The sequence below is a fragment of the Phytophthora sojae genome, assembly GCF_000149755.1.
Source record: "Phytophthora sojae unplaced genomic scaffold PHYSOscaffold_7, whole genome shotgun sequence".
In the NCBI taxonomy this organism is placed as follows: Eukaryota; Oomycota; class Peronosporomycetes; order Peronosporales; family Peronosporaceae; genus Phytophthora; species Phytophthora sojae.
Genome location: NW_009258121.1, coordinates 1,044,992 through 1,064,637, shown reverse-complemented (window position 1 = coordinate 1,064,637; position 19,646 = coordinate 1,044,992). Strand labels below are relative to the sequence as shown.

The 19,646-nt window shown below is 49.7% G+C and overlaps 6 protein-coding genes across 6 annotated transcripts; 1 reads left to right on the top strand and 5 right to left on the bottom strand.

Moving 5' to 3' along the window:
* Positions 1-1,805: 1,805 nt before the first annotated feature.
* PHYSODRAFT_377094 (hypothetical protein) lies at positions 1,806-2,039 on the bottom strand (the record flags this gene model as incomplete). Its single annotated transcript, XM_009533836.1, has 1 exon — positions 1,806-2,039. A coding segment is annotated over one exon (234 nt), but the record flags the coding sequence as incomplete, so codon positions are not given.
* A 978-nt stretch (positions 2,040-3,017) lies between these two features.
* PHYSODRAFT_317228 (hypothetical protein) lies at positions 3,018-3,844 on the top strand (the record flags this gene model as incomplete). The annotated part of the gene is made up of 5 exons (XM_009533835.1): positions 3,018-3,144; positions 3,214-3,324; positions 3,392-3,536; positions 3,557-3,684; positions 3,720-3,844. 5 exons carry the CDS (start codon positions 3,018-3,020, stop codon positions 3,842-3,844), a joined length of 636 nt encoding a protein of 211 aa, XP_009532130.1.
* Positions 3,845-8,330: 4,486 nt separating this feature from the next.
* PHYSODRAFT_517236 (hypothetical protein) lies at positions 8,331-8,549 on the bottom strand (the record flags this gene model as incomplete). The annotated part of the gene is made up of 1 exon (XM_009533834.1): positions 8,331-8,549. One exon carries the CDS (start codon positions 8,547-8,549, stop codon positions 8,331-8,333), a length of 219 nt encoding a protein of 72 aa, XP_009532129.1.
* A 714-nt stretch (positions 8,550-9,263) lies between these two features.
* On the bottom strand, positions 9,264-10,240 carry PHYSODRAFT_336290 (hypothetical protein; the record flags this gene model as incomplete). Its single annotated transcript, XM_009533833.1, has 2 exons — positions 9,264-9,361; positions 9,679-10,240. The coding sequence occupies 2 exons, from the start codon at positions 10,238-10,240 to the stop codon at positions 9,264-9,266; spliced, it is 660 nt and encodes a 219-aa protein (XP_009532128.1).
* Positions 10,241-13,072: 2,832 nt separating this feature from the next.
* PHYSODRAFT_516107 (hypothetical protein) lies at positions 13,073-13,695 on the bottom strand (the record flags this gene model as incomplete). Its single annotated transcript, XM_009533832.1, has 2 exons — positions 13,073-13,305; positions 13,383-13,695. The coding sequence occupies 2 exons, from the start codon at positions 13,693-13,695 to the stop codon at positions 13,073-13,075; spliced, it is 546 nt and encodes a 181-aa protein (XP_009532127.1).
* A 2,647-nt stretch (positions 13,696-16,342) lies between these two features.
* On the bottom strand, positions 16,343-16,747 carry PHYSODRAFT_336289 (hypothetical protein; the record flags this gene model as incomplete). Its single annotated transcript, XM_009533831.1, has 3 exons — positions 16,343-16,398; positions 16,435-16,634; positions 16,698-16,747. 3 exons carry the CDS (start codon positions 16,745-16,747, stop codon positions 16,343-16,345), a joined length of 306 nt encoding a protein of 101 aa, XP_009532126.1.
* Between the last annotated feature and the right edge of the window lie 2,899 nt (positions 16,748-19,646).

The following is a 19,646-nucleotide window of genomic DNA, read 5'->3' as shown; positions in this document are numbered from 1 at the left end:
GAAAGATTTGGGGGAGGTGAACCTGCTGCTAGCTATGGATGTGAAAGTTGAGGCGGATCGAGTGACTCTTTCGCAGGAGTCATACATTCGTCACCTCGTCAATAAGTTTGGTGCCAGTGATGCTCGTGTGGCACGTACTCCGATGGATATGAATGTTAGACCAGCCAAGCCCAAAGCGCCGTATGGACCTGAGATGAATCGGTCTGATTTGCCTTACCGTCAAATTGTGGGTTCGCTGCAATACTTGGTGCGCTGTACGCGACCTGATATTGCAAACGCAGTTTCTATCCTGAGTAAGTTCATGAGCTGCTACACAGAAGAACATTACGCACTGGCGCAGCGTGTGTTGGCGTATCTGAAAGGAACTGCTTCGTACGGGTTGGTTTTGCCGATGAAAAATGCCAAAGGTGAACTTTCGATTGTTGGTTACGCAGATGCTGACCTCGGAAATGATCCTGATACTCGTCGCTCAATTTCGGGTCAAGTGGTGAAACTTGGTGGTTGTGTCATTGCTTACCAGAGTAAGCATCAATATACTGCTCTCACTGACACCTGTAGTGCAGAGCTGACTGCTGCAAGCTCATGTGCCGACCGAATTCGATGACTACAGAACCTGCTAGTCGAGTTGGAGGTGCCTGTGCAGTCTCCGGCAACGTTGTGGACAGATAACATGTCTGCGGTACAATTGATGACACACTCAAGCAGCCACCACAAGATCAAGTGCTTGGACTTGGCGATTTACAAGGTCATTGACTATGTGGATGCTGGTTACATGCAGGTCAAGCATTTGCCGACAGCGGACATGCCAGCGGATGCTCTAACCAAGGCGCTGGGGAAGAACAAGTTTCGCAAACACCGAAAGCAATTGGGTGTTGAGTGCCTGTGCACTGATGAAGCTGACGAGGATCAAGAAGACTGAAGATGCAGACTACAAGTTTCGGGGGAGTATGAGTCCTGTGCTGCACAGAGCCTCAGAAACTAGTAGTTTGTATGGTGACTGTAGTCACCCACTCCACTCGATACTTAGTTGAGTTTTGTACAACGCGTTTTCTGCTAAAGGAGCCTGAGCTCCCGCAATCCCAAATCTGCTACGTGGGGCGAGCACTGCGTTGACGTGTTTGCTGTGCGAGTTCACGACCTCTGCAACTACACCTGTGGCAGCGTAAAGCTGTTAGGACCAGAGGTCCAAGATCTCCATGGCTACGTAAGCTGGCGTGCTGTGCTCGCGCCAAAAGCAAGGGCGCGCGGTTTTGCGCGCACTATAGCCGACGCCGACCGAGGGGAGATCACTTCGCAATTCGCCTTCTTCTTCGCAGATGTCCCTCCAAGGCCGCGTTAGTCGCCACACCGTCCTCGAGAAGCAGCGTCCTAAAATCCCGCATTAAGCGAGACTTGGCTCTGGATCGCCACGCAATCTACGATCGCTCGCGTGAGCCAGACAGCAACGGTGAGATCCTCTCCATTTCCACATCCTGGAGCGCGCCGCGACCGCTAACATGAACGTGATGACCCCAGCGCTGGTGGTCAGCATGGAGCTGCACTGTCACGACTTCGTCACCAAGGCGGCGAACAACGAGGGCATGGTGTACGGCATGTAACAGGGCTCGTCGGACCAGTAGTAGTAGCCTCTGGTCCAACTTTGATTGCCGTAATTCCATGTAATTGAAGTTGCTAACTATTATATATTAATAGAATATCTATTAATAGAAATTTGCAATATGAATTTTGCGACTTTCGGATTTGATCACGAAGTAGTCCACACAAAGGTGTAGAAATGATAGATTTCGGGCAGTACCACGCGTACAAACGCCGTTGAACCAGGTAGCCCGACCGTAGACCTGCGAACCCAAATGAGCCTTATCACAAAGCTCAAGACCATCGGCTGGTAGTCCCTTGCTGGTTTCGCCGGCGGTGTTCACAGCGGGGAATGAGGTGCATCCGAGCTTATACTCGATCTGCGGCTTGAACATGACGCCAGTCTTTTCCGAGACCGTGACAGGCTCGGGCTGGGCAAGCGGCTCGACTTTATCGTGGGCAATAGAAGCCGCGTGCGCCGCGGAGACGATGTCAATGACAGCCAAGACGAAGAGAGTGCAGAACTTCATCTGCGTCGGTTCTGGAAAATCGGAAAATGGGAGTTCTACCGAAGAGTACTGTAAGTGCCGACATCTGTAGAAGCAGATCGCGCAGCAGATCGCGGAAGTGTGCCTCGAGATAACATGCATGTATAACCGGCAGGGCAGATACCGGTAAGGGCAAGCTTGTCTCGAACGACTTGTGTCACACAAGTTACAAGTTGTGGCAACCTCTTCTATCAGCATGAACAACCCCATGCTCAGCCCACAATCGTATCAGAAGCTCAAATACAGTACGAACACCTTGCTATCACTATGTTGGAGCAACGTATCGGCCTCACTAAAACTTGTTTTGGTCGGGAGAGGTCGGTTCCACTTGCTCTGTAAGATGCTTAGTATTTCTAATCACAGCGTGACGAACCGCAGCAAAGTCGAACGGTAATCACAACAAGACGAGCTGAGTAGCTGTGCGGACTGTCCGTTACTTGTACTCTATTACGCAAACTTTCACAACTAAAAGAAAGCGTCGCAATTTTCCAGAAGCCTCGCACGCCGATATCATGACCAATGGAAAAAGTCATGACTTCGCTTTTAGCACGGCAACTTCCATTTTTTAATGCTACGGAGATGCTGCATTAGGCTTTCACAGCTGGTCCATTTTCATGTTGTATGTTCTACTCTAGACTACGTCACACTTTTGTATTTTTATATGCCCTCTCAACGGAAATCTACACTGTCCTCACAGACCAAAGCATCGCCTCTAGTTAAACACGTCCCTTACTGAGGTGCATTCACCTCTAGTCGTTCGTGTATCGTGCCATACATGTAGACTCGACTAATAAACCCGACGTGGATTCTAGTATAATTTCCAGATGGCATCAAATTTTGAAGTTGGTCGCTCCACTATAATTGGCTTTTCATCACAGAAGGACATCGGCCAACATGGCGGGACGAGTAACAAGTGCTCGACGACGTATGCTGAAGGCATGGATATCGATTCAGGCGGAGTATCAAGGACGCTACTCGGACCAGCGACTTCAGCAGCTCGGAAACTACATGAATGAACTGAGTACGCCTAGAGTGCTACTCGTTTGCCTGCTGAGACCCCCACCATGTCTCGCCCTCAGTCTGATCTAAGAAGTTCCACCTTTGGCTCCACCCGAAGCCGGAGTTTACGAGAACGACGTATTTTTCGTCCGATCATGGGCCGCCATGTGCTTCATGGGTGTGTCAGCGCTAGTGCAGATGGGTCATGGCGCTCCCAAATTCAAGTTATCGAACCGGCAAATTGCTGTCGTCTTGCTATTGACGGCGAGTTCTCATCCTTGCCATCTTGGGCCTCTACCTGATCGCCTTCCCTCTTCCGTTCGGTCTGCTTATCGCCGGACCTCCGTTTGTGTTGGTCATTGGCGTATGCTTCTCGTACATTTCCGGTCCTCGGTGGCGGGCGGACCCGTCCTTGTTTGTCGAGGACCTCGAAGAGTACCAATGCTCCCCTTCGTCTACCCGCTGTACATCCTCAGCTTCGTGTCTCTTACCCGCTGGAACCAAGTGATTTCCGTCGCTGTATTGCCGATAATTCAAATTCTCGCGAAGAACTGGATCAATCGTGCGCTTGTGGATGACGACGACCAGAAGCCACAGTCGTCATTTTCGTTGTGGATGTCTGCAACGCATTGTACGTTTCGAATGTTCTTCAGACACCATCGTCTTGGGCGTCGACGGCGGCTGTGATAGTAGTGGATTTGGGCAGTTTGGGATATCGATGATAAGCTCCTGGCTAAAATCCCGCGTGACCACCCACGTGCAGGCGGCGGCTCGCTTGATGGCAATGGAGGAGCGAGTAAAAACAATATCAGAGCGATCATGAAAGAGCACACAACAAAACGTTGATCCTGTAAATCAACAATGCTATGAATCAGCAACGTGCCTTAAATCAGTTGCCATGTGCGTCTGTATAGGTATTCCATGCAATTCTACCGATGCCGCACTGACAATGAGTATCACAGCTGTACCCCCCCAATACATCGAGTTTACCGTTTTTTAGAAGTTTTCGCTACCTCCGCCTCGATGCTTCTGGTGACCTGCTCGGTAAGTGCGCAAGAATTCTTCGAGAGGATCTTCTTCACCTGAGGAGTGTTCACACGCTCTCGAGAAACTGTGTGTCGTTGGTCAACGTTTCGACTTCCTAACTCAGGCCAGGTTTTGACATAAAGTCTCCGCAATCGCCGAGTTCTTCTATAACGGCACTGCTGTGCTTGGACTCTTCCGAAAAATGGGTTGGACATGCTCGCGACTTTCTACCTTTCCTCATCCAGACACCATTTGTGTCCTATTTGCAAGCAGCGGTCGTCTCGAGGCTCCTCGTGATGCAATAGGTATTACCATCGTCACATGCCAGCGCTTTTAAAAAGTGTCATTTCTGAGCGTCGAAATACGATTTAAGAAACTCGCATCTACGAGCACGAAACACTGCATTAAAACCGCATGACAAACGGATGCACAGTGCAATATCCGAAAACAGAATGACTTGGCAAAGCAACGTAACCAATTCTTGTCTTGTTTTTCAGAGATACTAGCGTCCAGTTTGGAGCTTCTAGTTGACTTGTTGAATAAAATGTAATGTTAATTTCAGGTACCACCAATATCATGACAAGCTTGCTTGCGGATTTTGTTAGAGTGACCAGCTTGGACTCGAGCTGAAGGGTTGGCTATCTGACTGATAGCGATCAAGGGTTGACGTTTATGGTTGATCCTCACTCTCAGCTCTCTACCGTAATTGAATCACTTTCGAATTCTCTAACGGATTTGGCCAGCTACAGCCAGGCAAAGGGGTAGTATCGCCAATGGTACTTTCACGGCAACATATTATACGCTGGTATCACTAGGAATTTGATGACCGAGATTCTGCCGTCCTACGTGATGTCCTATGCGAAGCTGCAGACCAAGCTCAACTTGGACATTGAGACCGACATACCGGCAAGATCATGTACACTGTATCGAGTGAAGAAACACTGAAAAGCAAACAAAGCTGTTAATACTAGGAGCTGACCCAAGTGGGTGTGGCCGAAGTACCTGAGTGCAGCGCTGCGCCGTGTGTCTGGGCCGTCCCTAATTCCAGTATTTTTTTCTGATTTCCGAGTAACGATTAATATGCTCAGACTTTCGAGGACATGAAGTTCATTCGCGCTGCATCCACTTGCAACTACTGACTCCACTCTGAAGGCGCTGCTTGTTGCGATGACATTCATGCTACAAGCACTTTTGGGCAAAACTATTTTTTTCCCGGTGCACTCTTAAATTCTGTGTTAGCTTGCTCACGTCCGTGCATGTATGTAAATACCGGACTCTGCATTTTTCCTAGCCACTTGCAATGAAATTATCAAATTTTACTTGGAATTTATTAGCACCCCGTGAATCGGAGTGGGCAAGGAAACAGAATGCCATTGCAATACAAGTTCGAACTGAGGAGAAGATCAAAACTGGTGCGAAGCGACCACAAGCGGCATTGCTGACGATTGACCATAGTGTGTATATGTAACATAGCATGCGATCTGCCCTTCTACACGTAGTATGAAAAAGGCTACGTATTTAGAAAACCTAGATTTTTTTAACTTCTTCGGGCCAGAAGCACAACATTGTAATAGCAAACTTCGTTTTTAACTTCATCAGATTTTCTGATAAAGTTAAAACCCCAGAGTATACTCCTATGTAGGTCTTACTATTTATCATCCTGGCGAATCTACCATCAGATTCTCGCGACTAACAGCCACCGTTGGGGGTCGTCTGGATCATTTCTGGGTTTAAATAAAAGATTAAATGAGATGAAACCAGCCGGATTTGAAGTGATCATCGTGTCAACTAGGGCTTCGCGAAGGCTGGGATAGGACTAGTTAACTTACCTTTGACCGCCATTGTCAATAGCCCATTGATAAACTCAATCCGCACGCTCCACGGGCATCTCCTGCGCCTGCTTCGCAGCCGCCGAATCTGTCCGACAATGTATCATCACAACTATGGTCACGACGTAGAGCAAAATCAATGAAACGAATCTTAACTCGACGAATTTGCAAATGAACTGGACCAGCCTCCATACCAGTTGGGTGTCAAGGGAGGTCATATTTTGACTTGACGTACCACGGATATAATCCTATTTGGTCTGCGATAGCAGCACTCACGTTGCTTCCTATCCCAGTATAATTTTTTTTTATTCTGGGATAGCAGTAACCCCGGAGGAGTGCTGTGGCCAGCCCAACACAGCTTAGTTCGGCGTCCGCCCGGTGACTGGCTCCGGTAAACTGAAGCCGGTAACTGAAGCCTGCGAACTAAAATTAACTGAATATCTGCGTTGATGCTATGGGATCCATCAATCTCCGAATCTTGCAAAAGCACAACTTGTAATTGTCGTACATGTGAAACGGATGGCGGGACCCCGTCGGACCCCGGCGCTCTCACCATTCGCCGCACTTCAGTATGGAACTTTACTTATGGGGGATATTTAAGTCTTAACTAATTGCTGTACCTACTGATTGTTGATTGCTACATGGTTGAGAGGTGCTCATAGAGGCCAACTCACTATACGGCGTAGAATAGACGCTATATCTCTCACGTCGGTGCCCCCCCCATTTGAGTAGGATCCGTCCACAGAGATCTTGTATGTGGGCATTGATAATGGTGTTCGTGTAGAAGCTCAGCTACTGTAGCTGCAATCAAGAAGTATTTGGGCGGAGATAGTACTTAAGTAGTTCATTTTGACCTACACGAAAGACGCGAAGAGGGAAAGGGTCCCTGCCGCGAAAAAAAAAATTCCCGAAGTGGTCGGTATTTTATGCGGGACCCCGTTCGTTTCATGTACCTGTTTAAATGTGCTATGTGAGTTGGTGTGTGTAGCGCGCGTGGCAGCGAGCCCTGCGTCGTGCTGCTTCGGCCCCATGCTTGATTGATAGCTTTAGTGCTGCTGTTTAGGCTGCCCCCGGTGGATATCATATAGACGCGTTACTGGGCAGATGCTGCGGGTGCGAAGCAGGCGCAGGAGATGCCCGTAGTTTGAATTAACTAATCGTGTTTCTTGACTCGAATTCTGTGCTAGATCAAAATTTGCGCTGCAAAATCGCTAGGACAAGTTAAATGATCAAACGTTTTGACGCATTGCAGTGGAAAGATCGATTGATTACGGAGTTTTGTTTGGATTCGTACTCGTTGTCTGGCTACATCGGCTCCATATCATCGATCACCATTATAGACACGGCAAAAAGGTTGTACATGCAAGTACTCTTTTTACTGGGATAGGAAGCAACGTTAGTGCTGCTATCGCAGACCAAATAGGATTATATCCGTGGTACGTCAAGTCAAAATATGACCTCTCTTGACACCGAACTGGTACATTTCCAGAAACCGGTATGACCCCGGTGCCGCACTGGCCTCCAAAAGGTTAATATGCGTGGGCAGTTTGAACTGGTATGGGTCAGTAGCATATACCGAATCGGATGGAGTGATGTAAAGTAAATGATTGAATCGAACGGACTACTACAGGACTGTAGTAGCATACAAATGCAAGCATTTTCATTTCTCCACGAGCTAGATCTCGAGCAAGGTTCGTTTCATTACTGTGTATAATTACTGCCTAGTCGTATCTTGCATCTTCGCCGTTGAGGTGAATGACCGGGCAGATGCTGCGGCTGGGAAGCAGGCACAGGAGATGAATGTTTCCAACAATTAACACTACGACAGTGGGGCAATCGAGCTTGTATGAGATTAGGGTGCGGAGTGGCGCCGCCCCAAAATCAAGTGCTGCTCCGTGCCCTGATGCCATAATGTCGATTCCATGCTGGGTTCAAACTTAACTGTGCCGAGGCTCGAGTTGGGCTGTTTCGTGACGCGTCGACTGTGCACATGCTCGAGTCGATCCCTCACTGCTAGCAACTGTGCCAAAGGCTCGAGTGTAGCCATGACTAGTACTCGCGGCTGAGTTGATGCTCGAGCCGAAGTTCATCGTCGACAACTGTGCCGAAGCTCGAGTTGTGACTGTACGGTGCTCCTGCGACTGTGCAATGCTCGAGTCGGGTACAAATTGCTGCCGGGCAACACAGTAGCACTAATGTTAACGTGCGTCCCCCAGCATCGCCACTTGCTGTCGGCGGAGTGGTCGCCCCCTTGTTAGACCGGCGAACATAACATCGAAGCACGAGCATTGACGTATCCCCTGAACCGTTCTGCGCGCTCGGAAGTGACAGAGATGGAGCCTTGCCACTCGAACTAGCACGTTAACTGAGCAATATCACGCGCGCCTTCTGCCGACAGCACCGGATATTCTTCAAAAGCGTTCGAAAGCCACCTGCCTAGCACCTTGATGACCAGGTGGTCGGCACCCGCATTCCAAAGCTTGGTGGCTCCTCCAATTCTGATGGAGTGGGTCGCGTACCGTGTTGGGTCGAGGCCCGCTTGTGTTGCAGCTTGCTTTATGACCTCCGCCATCATCCTTGAAGTGATCCCGCCGTGACGCGATGTTGCTAGTGCCGGATCTCCAGAGCTCGTACCGTAACTCGAAGCAGCTTTGTATACCCACCGAGCGCCTAATACCGGACATATAATAGCATCTCCAGACGCATGAAGGTACCGAAGTTCTTCACGGCCGTATTTGTTATTCTTTGCGCCAGTCAGTTTGATGCTGATCATGTGGGCATGGCGGGGACTTGTTGTCTGGCCCTGCTCGTCCTAAAAGCCAATGTCGCCCAGCCGTAGGATGTAGTCGTGACACGTCTTGCCGATGAACAAATATTCGGAGCGTCGAAGAAGAAAGAAGTACGCAAGAAGCAGTCCACCCCAAAGCAATTGATGCCGTCGCTGAGTGAGGTTCAGGAGCGCTCGAGCCGCGTGAAGCAGAGGCACCGTAATTGGCTGCTTTTTGCAGACGGGGTCCGTAAAGCGACGAATTCCGCGAAGAAGTATTGCATGGCTCGCGTTAACACCTGGATCGTAGTCTTGATAGTTGCGATGATACCATCGTACAGCGCGCAATTTCCTACAAATTATCGAATACTAATTCCCTTGGCCCCGATGATTCATACCGTACCGCCACAAAAACACAGCAAACGCTCCAAGTTGCGCTGCGTTCTTGTCGATGGTATCCCGGCCAAGCCACGGTGAGTAGGTCGTGAAAGCGCACCAGTCTTCCCACTGTTTCCAGCTTCACGCGTAGCTCTTCGTTGACGTCTCGGCTAGAGCGCCAGCGCGCAATAATGCCCCCAAAGCTTCGAGGGCTTCCTCAATTCGGTTGGTACGTGCACCTGCGTCCAAGAAACAGACAGGTTAGAAAAACGTTCTCGGTGTACCCGCGATTGCCACACCCTGCTGCCCGCATCTGCAAAGCCATTCTCCACGCCCGGAACATGTCGAGCCGACGAGTAGAAATTGTATTGAACTTCCATCAATGCCAGAGATCGTAGAAGAAGTTGGGCGATGGGATTTTTGCTCGATCGTTTGTTGTTCCAGGTGACGGCAGACTGGTTGTCGATTTCAAACCGCACATGATGTGGGTACGAGCACTCGGAACGCCAGTGTTTTCCCCAAACCGCTGCTGCGAATACTGCACTGAGCAACTCACGCACATTGATATCGAAGTCGTTTGTCTGATGCTTGAGCTCCGATATTGCGCCCAGCTCTTCTTCATCAAACTGGACCAGAACATACTCCTTTCGAGCCGGAAAGGCAGCGCACAACCCAACGTCGCATGCGTCCATAAGAATAGTGAAGTCAGGATCAACTCTATCCACAAACCGGTCAAATGCCACGCCGTTCAGCGGTGCGATTTTCAAAATTACGAGGAACCATCTCAAGTCATCGCGCACGTCCTCGGTGATCTTAACCCGACCATAGCGAGTCGCAGAGCGATGTAGCGTCGCAACGCGCTGGAAAAACGCTGCTGCAGGCCGAACACACGTGGTGACATGGCGCAGACTGCCTAGCAGTTGATCCAGCTGGTGCCTCGTCGTATGAGTCCCGTTGATCACTTCGAGAACGCGAGTACGTGCCTTCGTTATTTTTTCAGAGGGCATGGACAGCGTTCCATCGAGTAGTGACCAATTGAACCCCAGTGCTTTGCCGTTGATAAACCACAGGGAGAACTTGTCGTCATTGCACGCCAAAGAGCCCAGTACGTCGACCATCGAAGCCCGCAACGCTATGTTGGCTTCGGCCAGCCGAGTACCTACGTCAGGTTCGACGCAGATGTAATCATCACACCACGCCGAACAACTAAATGGTTCACACTCTTCTGGCTCCATACCATCCCAGGACGGTGCTGTGTTCTCGTATAGATGCTATATCGCTGCACCTCCGACCCAATAGTATCCCGGAGAGTCTGTCCAACCGAACGGGCAGCACAAATCAATAACTAGGATGCCGAGCTCAGGTACGGTGCCTGCAAAGCGCCCAACCGAGTCAGCATGGATGGGAATGTGGCGAAAAGCTGAGTTCACGTCTCCAGTCATCATTTTGGTATATTTTGGTATCATGGTGGGTTGATCGCAGACTAACCAGCCGTTGTGCAACCATGGATGCGCCCTCATACACGATGTCGATAGTATCCCCGGGTACAGTCTCATCATTCACTGAAGTTCCTGGCGGGAATGAGAGGTCATGGATAACGCGAGCGTCGATGCCCAAGTCCAAAGAGCCTTTAGCCACCGCCCCGAAAGGGCTACACCTGATGTCGTCCAGCATATCAAGAAGGTCGATATCCAGTCCCAGGTACTGGTTTGCATCTTGCCCCTTCCTGATATTTTTTGCGAGCAGGTTGAGAGCCTGAATTGCGGACTGATGGTTCTGGGGTGGTGTTGATTTGCGAGATTCCTGTGACTTCCAACGAGGCCGAACTCCATGACGAACAATCTCTTACCATAATTTACCGTGAGGGTACGAACTCCACGCCGCATGGTGGCTTGGAATTTCAAGAGCTTTGTTCGGTCTAGGATCGTCAGCTGACTCGTTGTGAAGTAGACGCACAAATTCAGGTAGCGTGCAACCGGAACGCCGGATGTAGGCATTGAATGCACGCTGTTTTTCCCGATCAATAAGGTAGCGTGGAGACACCACGTCGTCTTCGACTCTAGGGAAGGGATTCGGAGGCTCTATTCCATAATTCAGTAAAGCTGCATGAAGTCGCTCTTGTGCCTTGACTTGATGCAGCTCCAGAAGTCGTTGTCGGACCGAGTGCGTCGCTGCGAATCGGCGATGCGCCATCCGAACGTGTTCCTGCGCCAACACAGCCTGGCGACGAGGGCGTACACTCGCCTTGGCCTCAGGAGAACTACCATGAGCACTCAAATCCAACATCGAGGCCTGGTCGGCCGACAGGCGCTAATTTTGCCAAGGCTCCGAAGCGCCGCTCTGGATGCCCTGGCCCCATCACAGATCCTGAAACTCTGGTTTGAAGCCGCCGAAATTCTTGATAATGTACTCTTTAACCACATCAGGAAGTTGATTGGGCCTGAAGTGGCCACGCTTCTCGAATGCACACTGGGTGCCGTTGCCGCGACATTGCTGGTTGGAGGTACATCATGCAGAGAGCTTTATCATTTTCCACAGGAAGTGCCTTGTGTGACGAGGCGATGCGGTGTTTTCTCCCAGAAAACAATTATAGGCTCTCCTTGACAGACCTCAGGCTACTAGAGCTTTGGATCCGTCTCGGCTGGCACAGGGTGTGTGTTGCCCAGTACACGCTGTTGGTCAGGCGCACGATGTGTATCCCTTGGGTAGCGGTTCTTTTCACCAGGAGGTTAGTATCGACCCCGTGAATCAGACAGCTACGCCAGGCTAACGCTAGAACAATCCAACCCAATAGAGTTATACACGTTATACAATCACACAAATACTTATTTGCCCTCTCTTCTTTCTCTAGGCCCAAGGCTAAGGCCAAAACACAAGTTAACCGGTCCAAATCCAAGACACTTGATCAATCTTGGGGACGCGCACCACCTCTCCGAGAGAAGAAACGATCTACCCTGTCGCCAACTTCTTCAGTTCGACACAGACCCAATAGACCGCAAATATACAACAAAGACGGTCTGCAATCCGCCAAATATACTGATATGGAATAGATATGATCACTTCCAGGCCGAAGCAGTGGATCACTTACCTAAAGTACTTAGAATTTTGTCGTGGAGAACGGCCTTCCAGGCTGTGAAAGAAGCACTTGTGCCCTTCGAAGCAAAACGAACTCTGTTTGGTTAAAGGTCACATGCAGACGAAATCTTTCCTAAGCGACCCTTCGGAGACTGCGATCTTTCTGCGGAGTGTTGGTCTGTCCTTGAAGGGTCGCCAAACTGGATACCTTCTCGGAGTTGTTGGGTACACCTAGGATCTTGGAAGATGCCATAGTGAAATCAAGTGTTCTTGGGTTTGGAGCCTCGGAACGCCTCAAGCCGAGGTCGTTCTTGGAATTTTGTGGGAGGTTTGTCTGGGAACGCGAAGTCTGGGAATCGTTATTCCAGGAAAACAACGGGGAATCTGACAAGTGCCTCAGCTCCCAGGTTGTAAGCCAGTGTCGAGTTCCGCCGTACTTAGATATTCTGGGGAGGATCGCTCGCATTCCGTTGCACTTCATGGAACGGGAGCAACTCGCCCACATTGATCTATCTTCCGGGATTCAGCGTCCATTCGCAGACATTACCCTTGTTTTTATAGGAGACTCCAAATCATCCAGTATCACCAAGCTCCACATCATTGGGACTTCCCAGGTTCAGGTGCATTCACCCGAATTTAGGGATCGACACCGCGTCACACTTAAGTACCGCCAGGGGCACGCCTTGACGAGTCACCACTCGATCAGCCTTCGCTGCTCCCGTAGATGAACGCGGACGCTTGTTCGAATGCCATTGACTACTAGATCCGGATCCGACATGTCCTTCAAATCGACCTAGCCGCTTGGTTAGTTCTTCGTGGCGTCTCTCCGCTACATTCTGCCGGAGCAGTTGATATGACTCGTGTGTGGACGAGAACTATTGGATGACAATATTCGCAGCATCATTCTCGCCTTGAGCGAGCAATGACCGAAATACTTCAAATCGCTCATCAACCCAGTAAGCAAGTTCTTCCACCGCTACATTGTCAAATGCCACACGGTTGCGAATCAAAGTGCTCACAAAGGCTCGCGCGTGCTCCACTAGACGACCAACATCGGGTGAACACGCGATCGATACCACGTTCCCAAACACGAGAGAGCATCCACCAACTCATCTAGCGACTTGAGGCCCGTCATCGCGGGTAGCGTATTTTTTGCCGAAAAATCAGTCATGTTGTAGCGATGACGAAGCTCCCGAGCTTCTAGTGTACTCAAAAGACGAAAGTGCCGAATCGACAATCCACGTTGACCAAAGTCGAGAGAGAAAAACCGTCGCAATACAGCCGGGTGTGGCAACAAAAGCAGGCTTTGGCAATCACATTGCAGCAATTCCAAGTACACATCAGGGGTTAATGCAGAATACTTACTCGAGACAGAACGATTGTGAATATTCCACGCCACAGACGTTGGACGAAACTGCTGCTTGGCGCTGTCTCCACGATGTTCATCTCCAGATAGTATCCGTGACAGAACATTGGTGGGACCCCCTGCCGGTGCCATCAAATTGTCGAGATCCTCAACCGTAGAGCGAGCATCCAAGCGAGCCAGGGGCTCCTCCACACGTCGACGTATGCTGGAACCGCCAGGATTGAGATCGTCGCGGGCCCGGGAACGTTTTACTCTTGTCGTATGCTGGAGGGGTCTGCCATCGGAGGAGTCACTGTCGTCCTCAGAGTCAAGAAGACGCTCATCCTGGAGACTGGGACTAGGCCGCTCCCTGCTTCTGACAGGTGGAGTCGGCCCCGAAGCAGAGTCCGAGTACAGCGATGCACTAACCACAACGTTAGCCGGAGGCCGACGGCGACCCGAGGTATAGTAAACATAGTTCAGGACCGACTTGATCGAAACACGAACAACATTTCCACCCGAGGGATCGTAAAGCGGAATCTTTTCAGCTTCATCAGGGTGCGGCACGTTATATCGTCCGAAAATTGTTGCGAGATTTCTGGTCGCTCGACGTTGACGACCCTCGCCGTGAAAATCAGCAGCAACATTCCCGTGAACGATTTTCACCTCGCCAATCATCAAATCACAAACAGGGCGACGGAGGCACGGCCGCCGCGTAGCTCTCCACCGACAAAGCTTCGAATGCAGCCTCGCCGAGAGGCAGAGACTCCGAACCGTCACCGAAGACAAGGTGCAGGGTGCCAGTCGAGGTGTCCTATGCCCGACTACGACGCCGTAGTCCCAGCGCTTAGGCGCATCCTCTCGCCACACATAGATAGCTGGTCATGTAAGTCCCGACACCACCTTGTGCTTCTGCTTCCGTAACCATGCGGTCCTCCAAGGAGCTTAGAGGGACGACAGCTTCAGTGACCCCTGCGTCTCTCCAGCGGCCGCTTGGCATCCTTTCGACCGTAATCTCCCCCCCCCCCTCATCCGCAACGCCACGCGAGATCCCATAGCAGTAGCCAGTCAGGTCTAGAGTGCCGGGCCGAAGGTAGTAGTACGTGTTCGATGCAATCATCCGCCGTGAGAGAGAGCCGAACACCAGGTAACTGGAGTCTTGAGCTGAAGAGACGAAGAAGAAGAATGAGAGCTACTGCGCTGGCCGCAGCCAGCGGTCGTTTCCTAACTGCCTGTCTCTGTCCAATCGGGAAAAGCCATTTTCATCCTCTGACGCTTCACACCAACGAGATCTAAAACCCCTCCTGGATCGTAAAAAAAAGTAATAAAGGAGTTTATCCCAAAAACCTCCTATCCCAGCCTTCGCGGAGCCCTAGTTTTAAATCAATTAAAATTGATAAACTTGGGTACAACGACTCGTATTCGGGTCTCCTTGTTATATACTTAGTATTATCACCAGTTGATTTTATGCTCGAGCCATGGACGGATGTACTAATTCGAAACGAGTGTCGAGGACACGCCAACTACTTAACTTCTTTTTTTTTAAATGCCGAATAAGACACAAATGCTCTGCCAGAATTTGCCTCACCCAGCTATCCCAGCCTAATCAAAGCTCTCGTATAAAATTCGCACCGCCACAATTCGCAAAAAAGCGGGGATACATCTTAGAGATAAGAGGATGTTAGTGTTGCATTTGCTTTATTTGGCTAAAACTTGAAGATAGATCCAAATCTGGCGGAGTTCATGGTTTCGGTGCATCTTTGGTTTTTTGTTTGCCCGTACAACGACGAAGGATAGGTAACTGAATCGTTTCTGCATTTCATTTTGCAGGTAAGGTATATTGTGTTCATATAGTACTAAGTGAGTGCTAATGATCTCTAATATCCGCAGCGGACACCCATGCACGTTGTGAGCTGTTATGAATCACTTCTGCAGCCCTCGTCATCACTCTTTTCTCAAACCCCTTCCTCATTAGACATACAAATATTAAGTAGTTTTGCTACGACGTATCACTACTAGTCGGCGGTATGTGAGTTGGCGCTTACAAAATTTCAAACTTTGCTTCTACAAAGTAGAATAAAAGCTCCTGTACAGAATATTACTGGTGTGCCCATTGTTTTCCGCCAGAGGTATAGTATTACGTTTGCACATAGCCCCACTATTGCTGTTTGCTAGTCAGCGGCATAGTTGTCCGCATACCGTGATCCTGTGATAATGACAATCGACTTTTGATTGAGTTTCGGGTGCGCAAGCAGTCGGGGGTGTAAAATCGTAGTCATGACTACTATAGCCGCGGTCTTTAAAACAAAGATCGATAGGGTGTATGGAAGTTGGATGGAAAGCGGCCGTCCTGTTAGCACCAACCTTCGAATAACATTAGTCATCCCTGCAGTGATGCTAGCCTGATAGTTTACCAGCGATAAGGGACCACGTTCTTACAGGCTAGCTCCGGCAAAAGTATTCTCCCACCTATAGCACCTCCCCCGCTCTTCGTCACAGCTACTACTGTAGTACAATATAGAGCACGCATAGGGCTATCCGACGAAGTACTTCTCTCCATGGGCTAGTTAAATGGCCTAACAGATTTACTTCAAGTAAAAAAAAGAACTGGACCGGCAAAAGATTGTGGCAAAAAAATAGTGCATCGAGATCCTCGATTTTGTTTTGGAAACTTCGATTATTATTTTAGTGGAGAGCGTGTATAAATTTGCACATTGTCTGCTACACGATACTCATAGCGTAGGATATCCACACGCCAGATTCCCCCTGTTTGGGGTCCCCCCCACGTGTTTCCATCCATCTAGCAATACCGGGCAAAGGGACGGAACGTCTGGTAGTTGCTTCCAGGCTTTTGACCTTCGCAAGCGCCAAAAAAAGTGTTGATTTGGGCACCGGGAGAAGCGGGGACTATGCAGCACTTGTCGTTGCCCTTCTTGCTAGAATCGATCGAGCCGCCTGCCGCGGCGCAGGACTTCTGGGTGAAGTCAGCGGTCAAGAAGCCAGAGTTCTCGTAAATGATGCCAGAGCCGGCGCCTGTGTTGTCAGGGACTCCTCCAGCACACTGGAGGCGAGCAGTGTTCGAAGCACCGTGGCTGATAACAAAAGGTCAGTAAACATGGTATACAATGTACGCCCCGGTAACAGTGTGTACTTACACGGGCAACAGCAGAGTGGCGAGGGCAGCAATCACGATCTGGACCTTCATCTTTGAATAGCGCGTACACTGTAGAAGTCGCAAGTTGGAGTGGGTGGTTTTTTCAAGAATGATCATGGCTTTGGTGTGGCGAAAAGGCGGAGGCTAAACCCTCCTTCTTTGGGCGAGGTGATCATCTGGGAAGCGATTCAACCTCCCTAATTTAATAGCACATCCTATGAGAAGGAAGAGAAACTGGCTAATCGTTCAGGACAAGTATGGTATTAGTATGGCGTACTACTAGTATTACCTCCCATCTCACTCTAAATTCGCATTTACATGTAGAAACCCACCAGCGGTTATGACTCCTCCGATCCTACGTCGCTGACAACAATTCGTGTCGCATGCGTACAACCCAGCTGCTGCCCGCCGTCATGATCATGTGTGTTGGCGATTCATTCAGAGATTATTATACAATGTATTCGCCGCCGCCCCCAGCGGTAAAAGCCAGGCTGTCTCGGATCTTTAGCGGTCTCGCGGCATCTTTCGGCCCAAAACGGCGAAGAATGCGCCCGCTTTCGATCGGCTTTGGCAGGGTTTGCGGTCGCGCCCTGCCAAAGATGATATGGTGGATGTCGAGGTTTTTCAGGTGCGCATACTGAATCCTAGTGTGGCGGCCGGTCGCCGAGGTTTTTCCCGTCCGCCCGCGGCCGTTCTTCTTTCCTTGCTTTCCCAGAAACGAATTTCAGTCATTTTCGAAAGCAAGCGAGCGGTGGCAGGCGGACCCCCCCCGAATACACGCCCCTGCCCACTTTTGGAGTGACCATCACTCCGGAAGGTGCTATCCAAATTCGCGCGCCGCGGCAACTGGGGTCATTCCTCAAAAGAGAGCAAAGCCCGCGGACCAGCCCGACCGCTCCGGTCCCCGCGTGACGCGCTCGACATGTACAGTATACATATACTGTACATGTACACTGACTCGAGTAGAATTGCTTGGGTAAGACTCATGCTGGCTGTACGTACTAGTAGTGCCTGCCATTACGGCACAGAATCGTGCAGTATGGCCAATACTTCAGCGTTTTTGCTGGCCCCCCTTGAGTGTGGGATGTCTGGCGTACAACAGCGCTACAGTCACTGACACTAAAAATCGACTCACTGTATAAGAGCCTCTTTCCAGTAAGGATTGGGCTTTGCTCCTCTTATTCCAATCCTTAGATCACCATACGGTACGCCGGCAGAAGTTCTGCAGCAGAACTCCTTGTAATCATTCCTTGTCTTTCTGGCTCTAGACTCTCATAGTTTATCGTATGCAGACAATCCTCTCTGAGCAGCCAGCTCTGCTCGCCGTGACGCTTGTTGTGGCCCTAAGAATGTATTGTGCTTTGCATACTTTTTGGCATTTCGGACTGTAAGTCGTACGACTTATCGAGCACGACTTATCTATAAATCGTACTCGAGTGCGAATTGCTGAAAGTCGTGGATGGGCAATGAGCACTAAGTAGTGCACAAACGCCATCTCCTGCATGATTTAGCACATCCAGGGATTGGCATCCTTTTGGCACCTTTAGAAAGTGCCATTTCCGAGCCAAATCGAGCTCGAAACACGACTTGAGCAACTCGCATTCAAGGCGACTATGATTTACCGCTAAGTACGAACACTAAGTACTTAAGGAGTGCACTAAATAGGAGAGCAAACTGGATGCAAAGCACAATACCTATAACTGGATTTCTCCGAGAAGACGCATATTTAGGTACCAGAAAGAGACTACTAGTGCAGACACAAAGAGGTATCATTGGATAGGTCTTACTGCCACTAGGTCAACGGTGATGGTTAGAGCTGCAATAGTGCTCCAGTTCACGAGAAAAGAGCACACGAAGTTCGACTCTTCGACATAAATTACCGTAATGCCTTTTCATATGCAAGTTATTTGATAATGTGCGAGAAATTCATGATGTTTATCAGGTATAGAGATCGACGAAAGTTGTAGACACTGGGGTATTCCTGCTAAACGGCTTTTGCTTGGAACCCCGCTGCGCAGGCGTCTTCCCCACAGATTTGGATGCGAGGCCATCACCGAAGTAATCTATTGGACACGTATTTTTCAGCGCGACCTTTCGCGCTACGAAAGCCTGCAGTCAAAATTGACTACGTCTAAGTATGGCATATTGCAGATAAACGTATATACTGATGAAGCAGAGGGGTCTCCGCGCTGAAACGCGTCAATTACTCCTTTTAGGTATTGATGTATCCCGTTCCGAAATATGGCTTTGATCTGACAAGCGCAGGACAAAACGAATTTATCAGTTTCTCGGTAATATTGTACACCGTTAGGGCCGCGCCTGTCAATATTGTGCCTTTCACTTATTCTGCCGTGATAATTCTGGCATAACTCTAAACCCTTATCGACCTTAATTATGCCACGAGTTAGCTAATTCCCATGTTAATTCCGGGTCGTCCCTCCGTAGCCGAATTAGGTAAGCTAATGGCTGGCCCTACAGCCCATGTTTCGAAATAGGGTTAGGTATAAAGGCATACTAAAACCAAGTAAGATCTCCAAACATGTAAAATATGCTGAAATCATGGACATCCATGTTTCGGTTTTCAGGACGGGTGTCATGGCACCCAAATCTATTGCAAATCCCTGGGAACTGGGTAATCGAGTGCTAAATGTGGCTCTACCTGTCCTTAAAACCTTTAGAAGGCCGGCCCAGCGCTAGGCAGGGAACTGTAGACCTAAGGCTTGCTTCGTGGCTACGTTTGCGGGTTGTTCATGCTTCTCAAACGCCACTGATGCCGATTTGGTCTCTGCATCACGATAGATTTGCGGGTCATTTCACCCCCTCCAATCCGAAAACATGGGCTGTACATTTTCCGTAAGCTAATCCAGCCTGCGTTAAGCGGAAACAGAGCGATTGGCGGTTTCCTACCCGCCAATCCATGCCATTCCGCTCGTATCTCCGTCGATTGGCT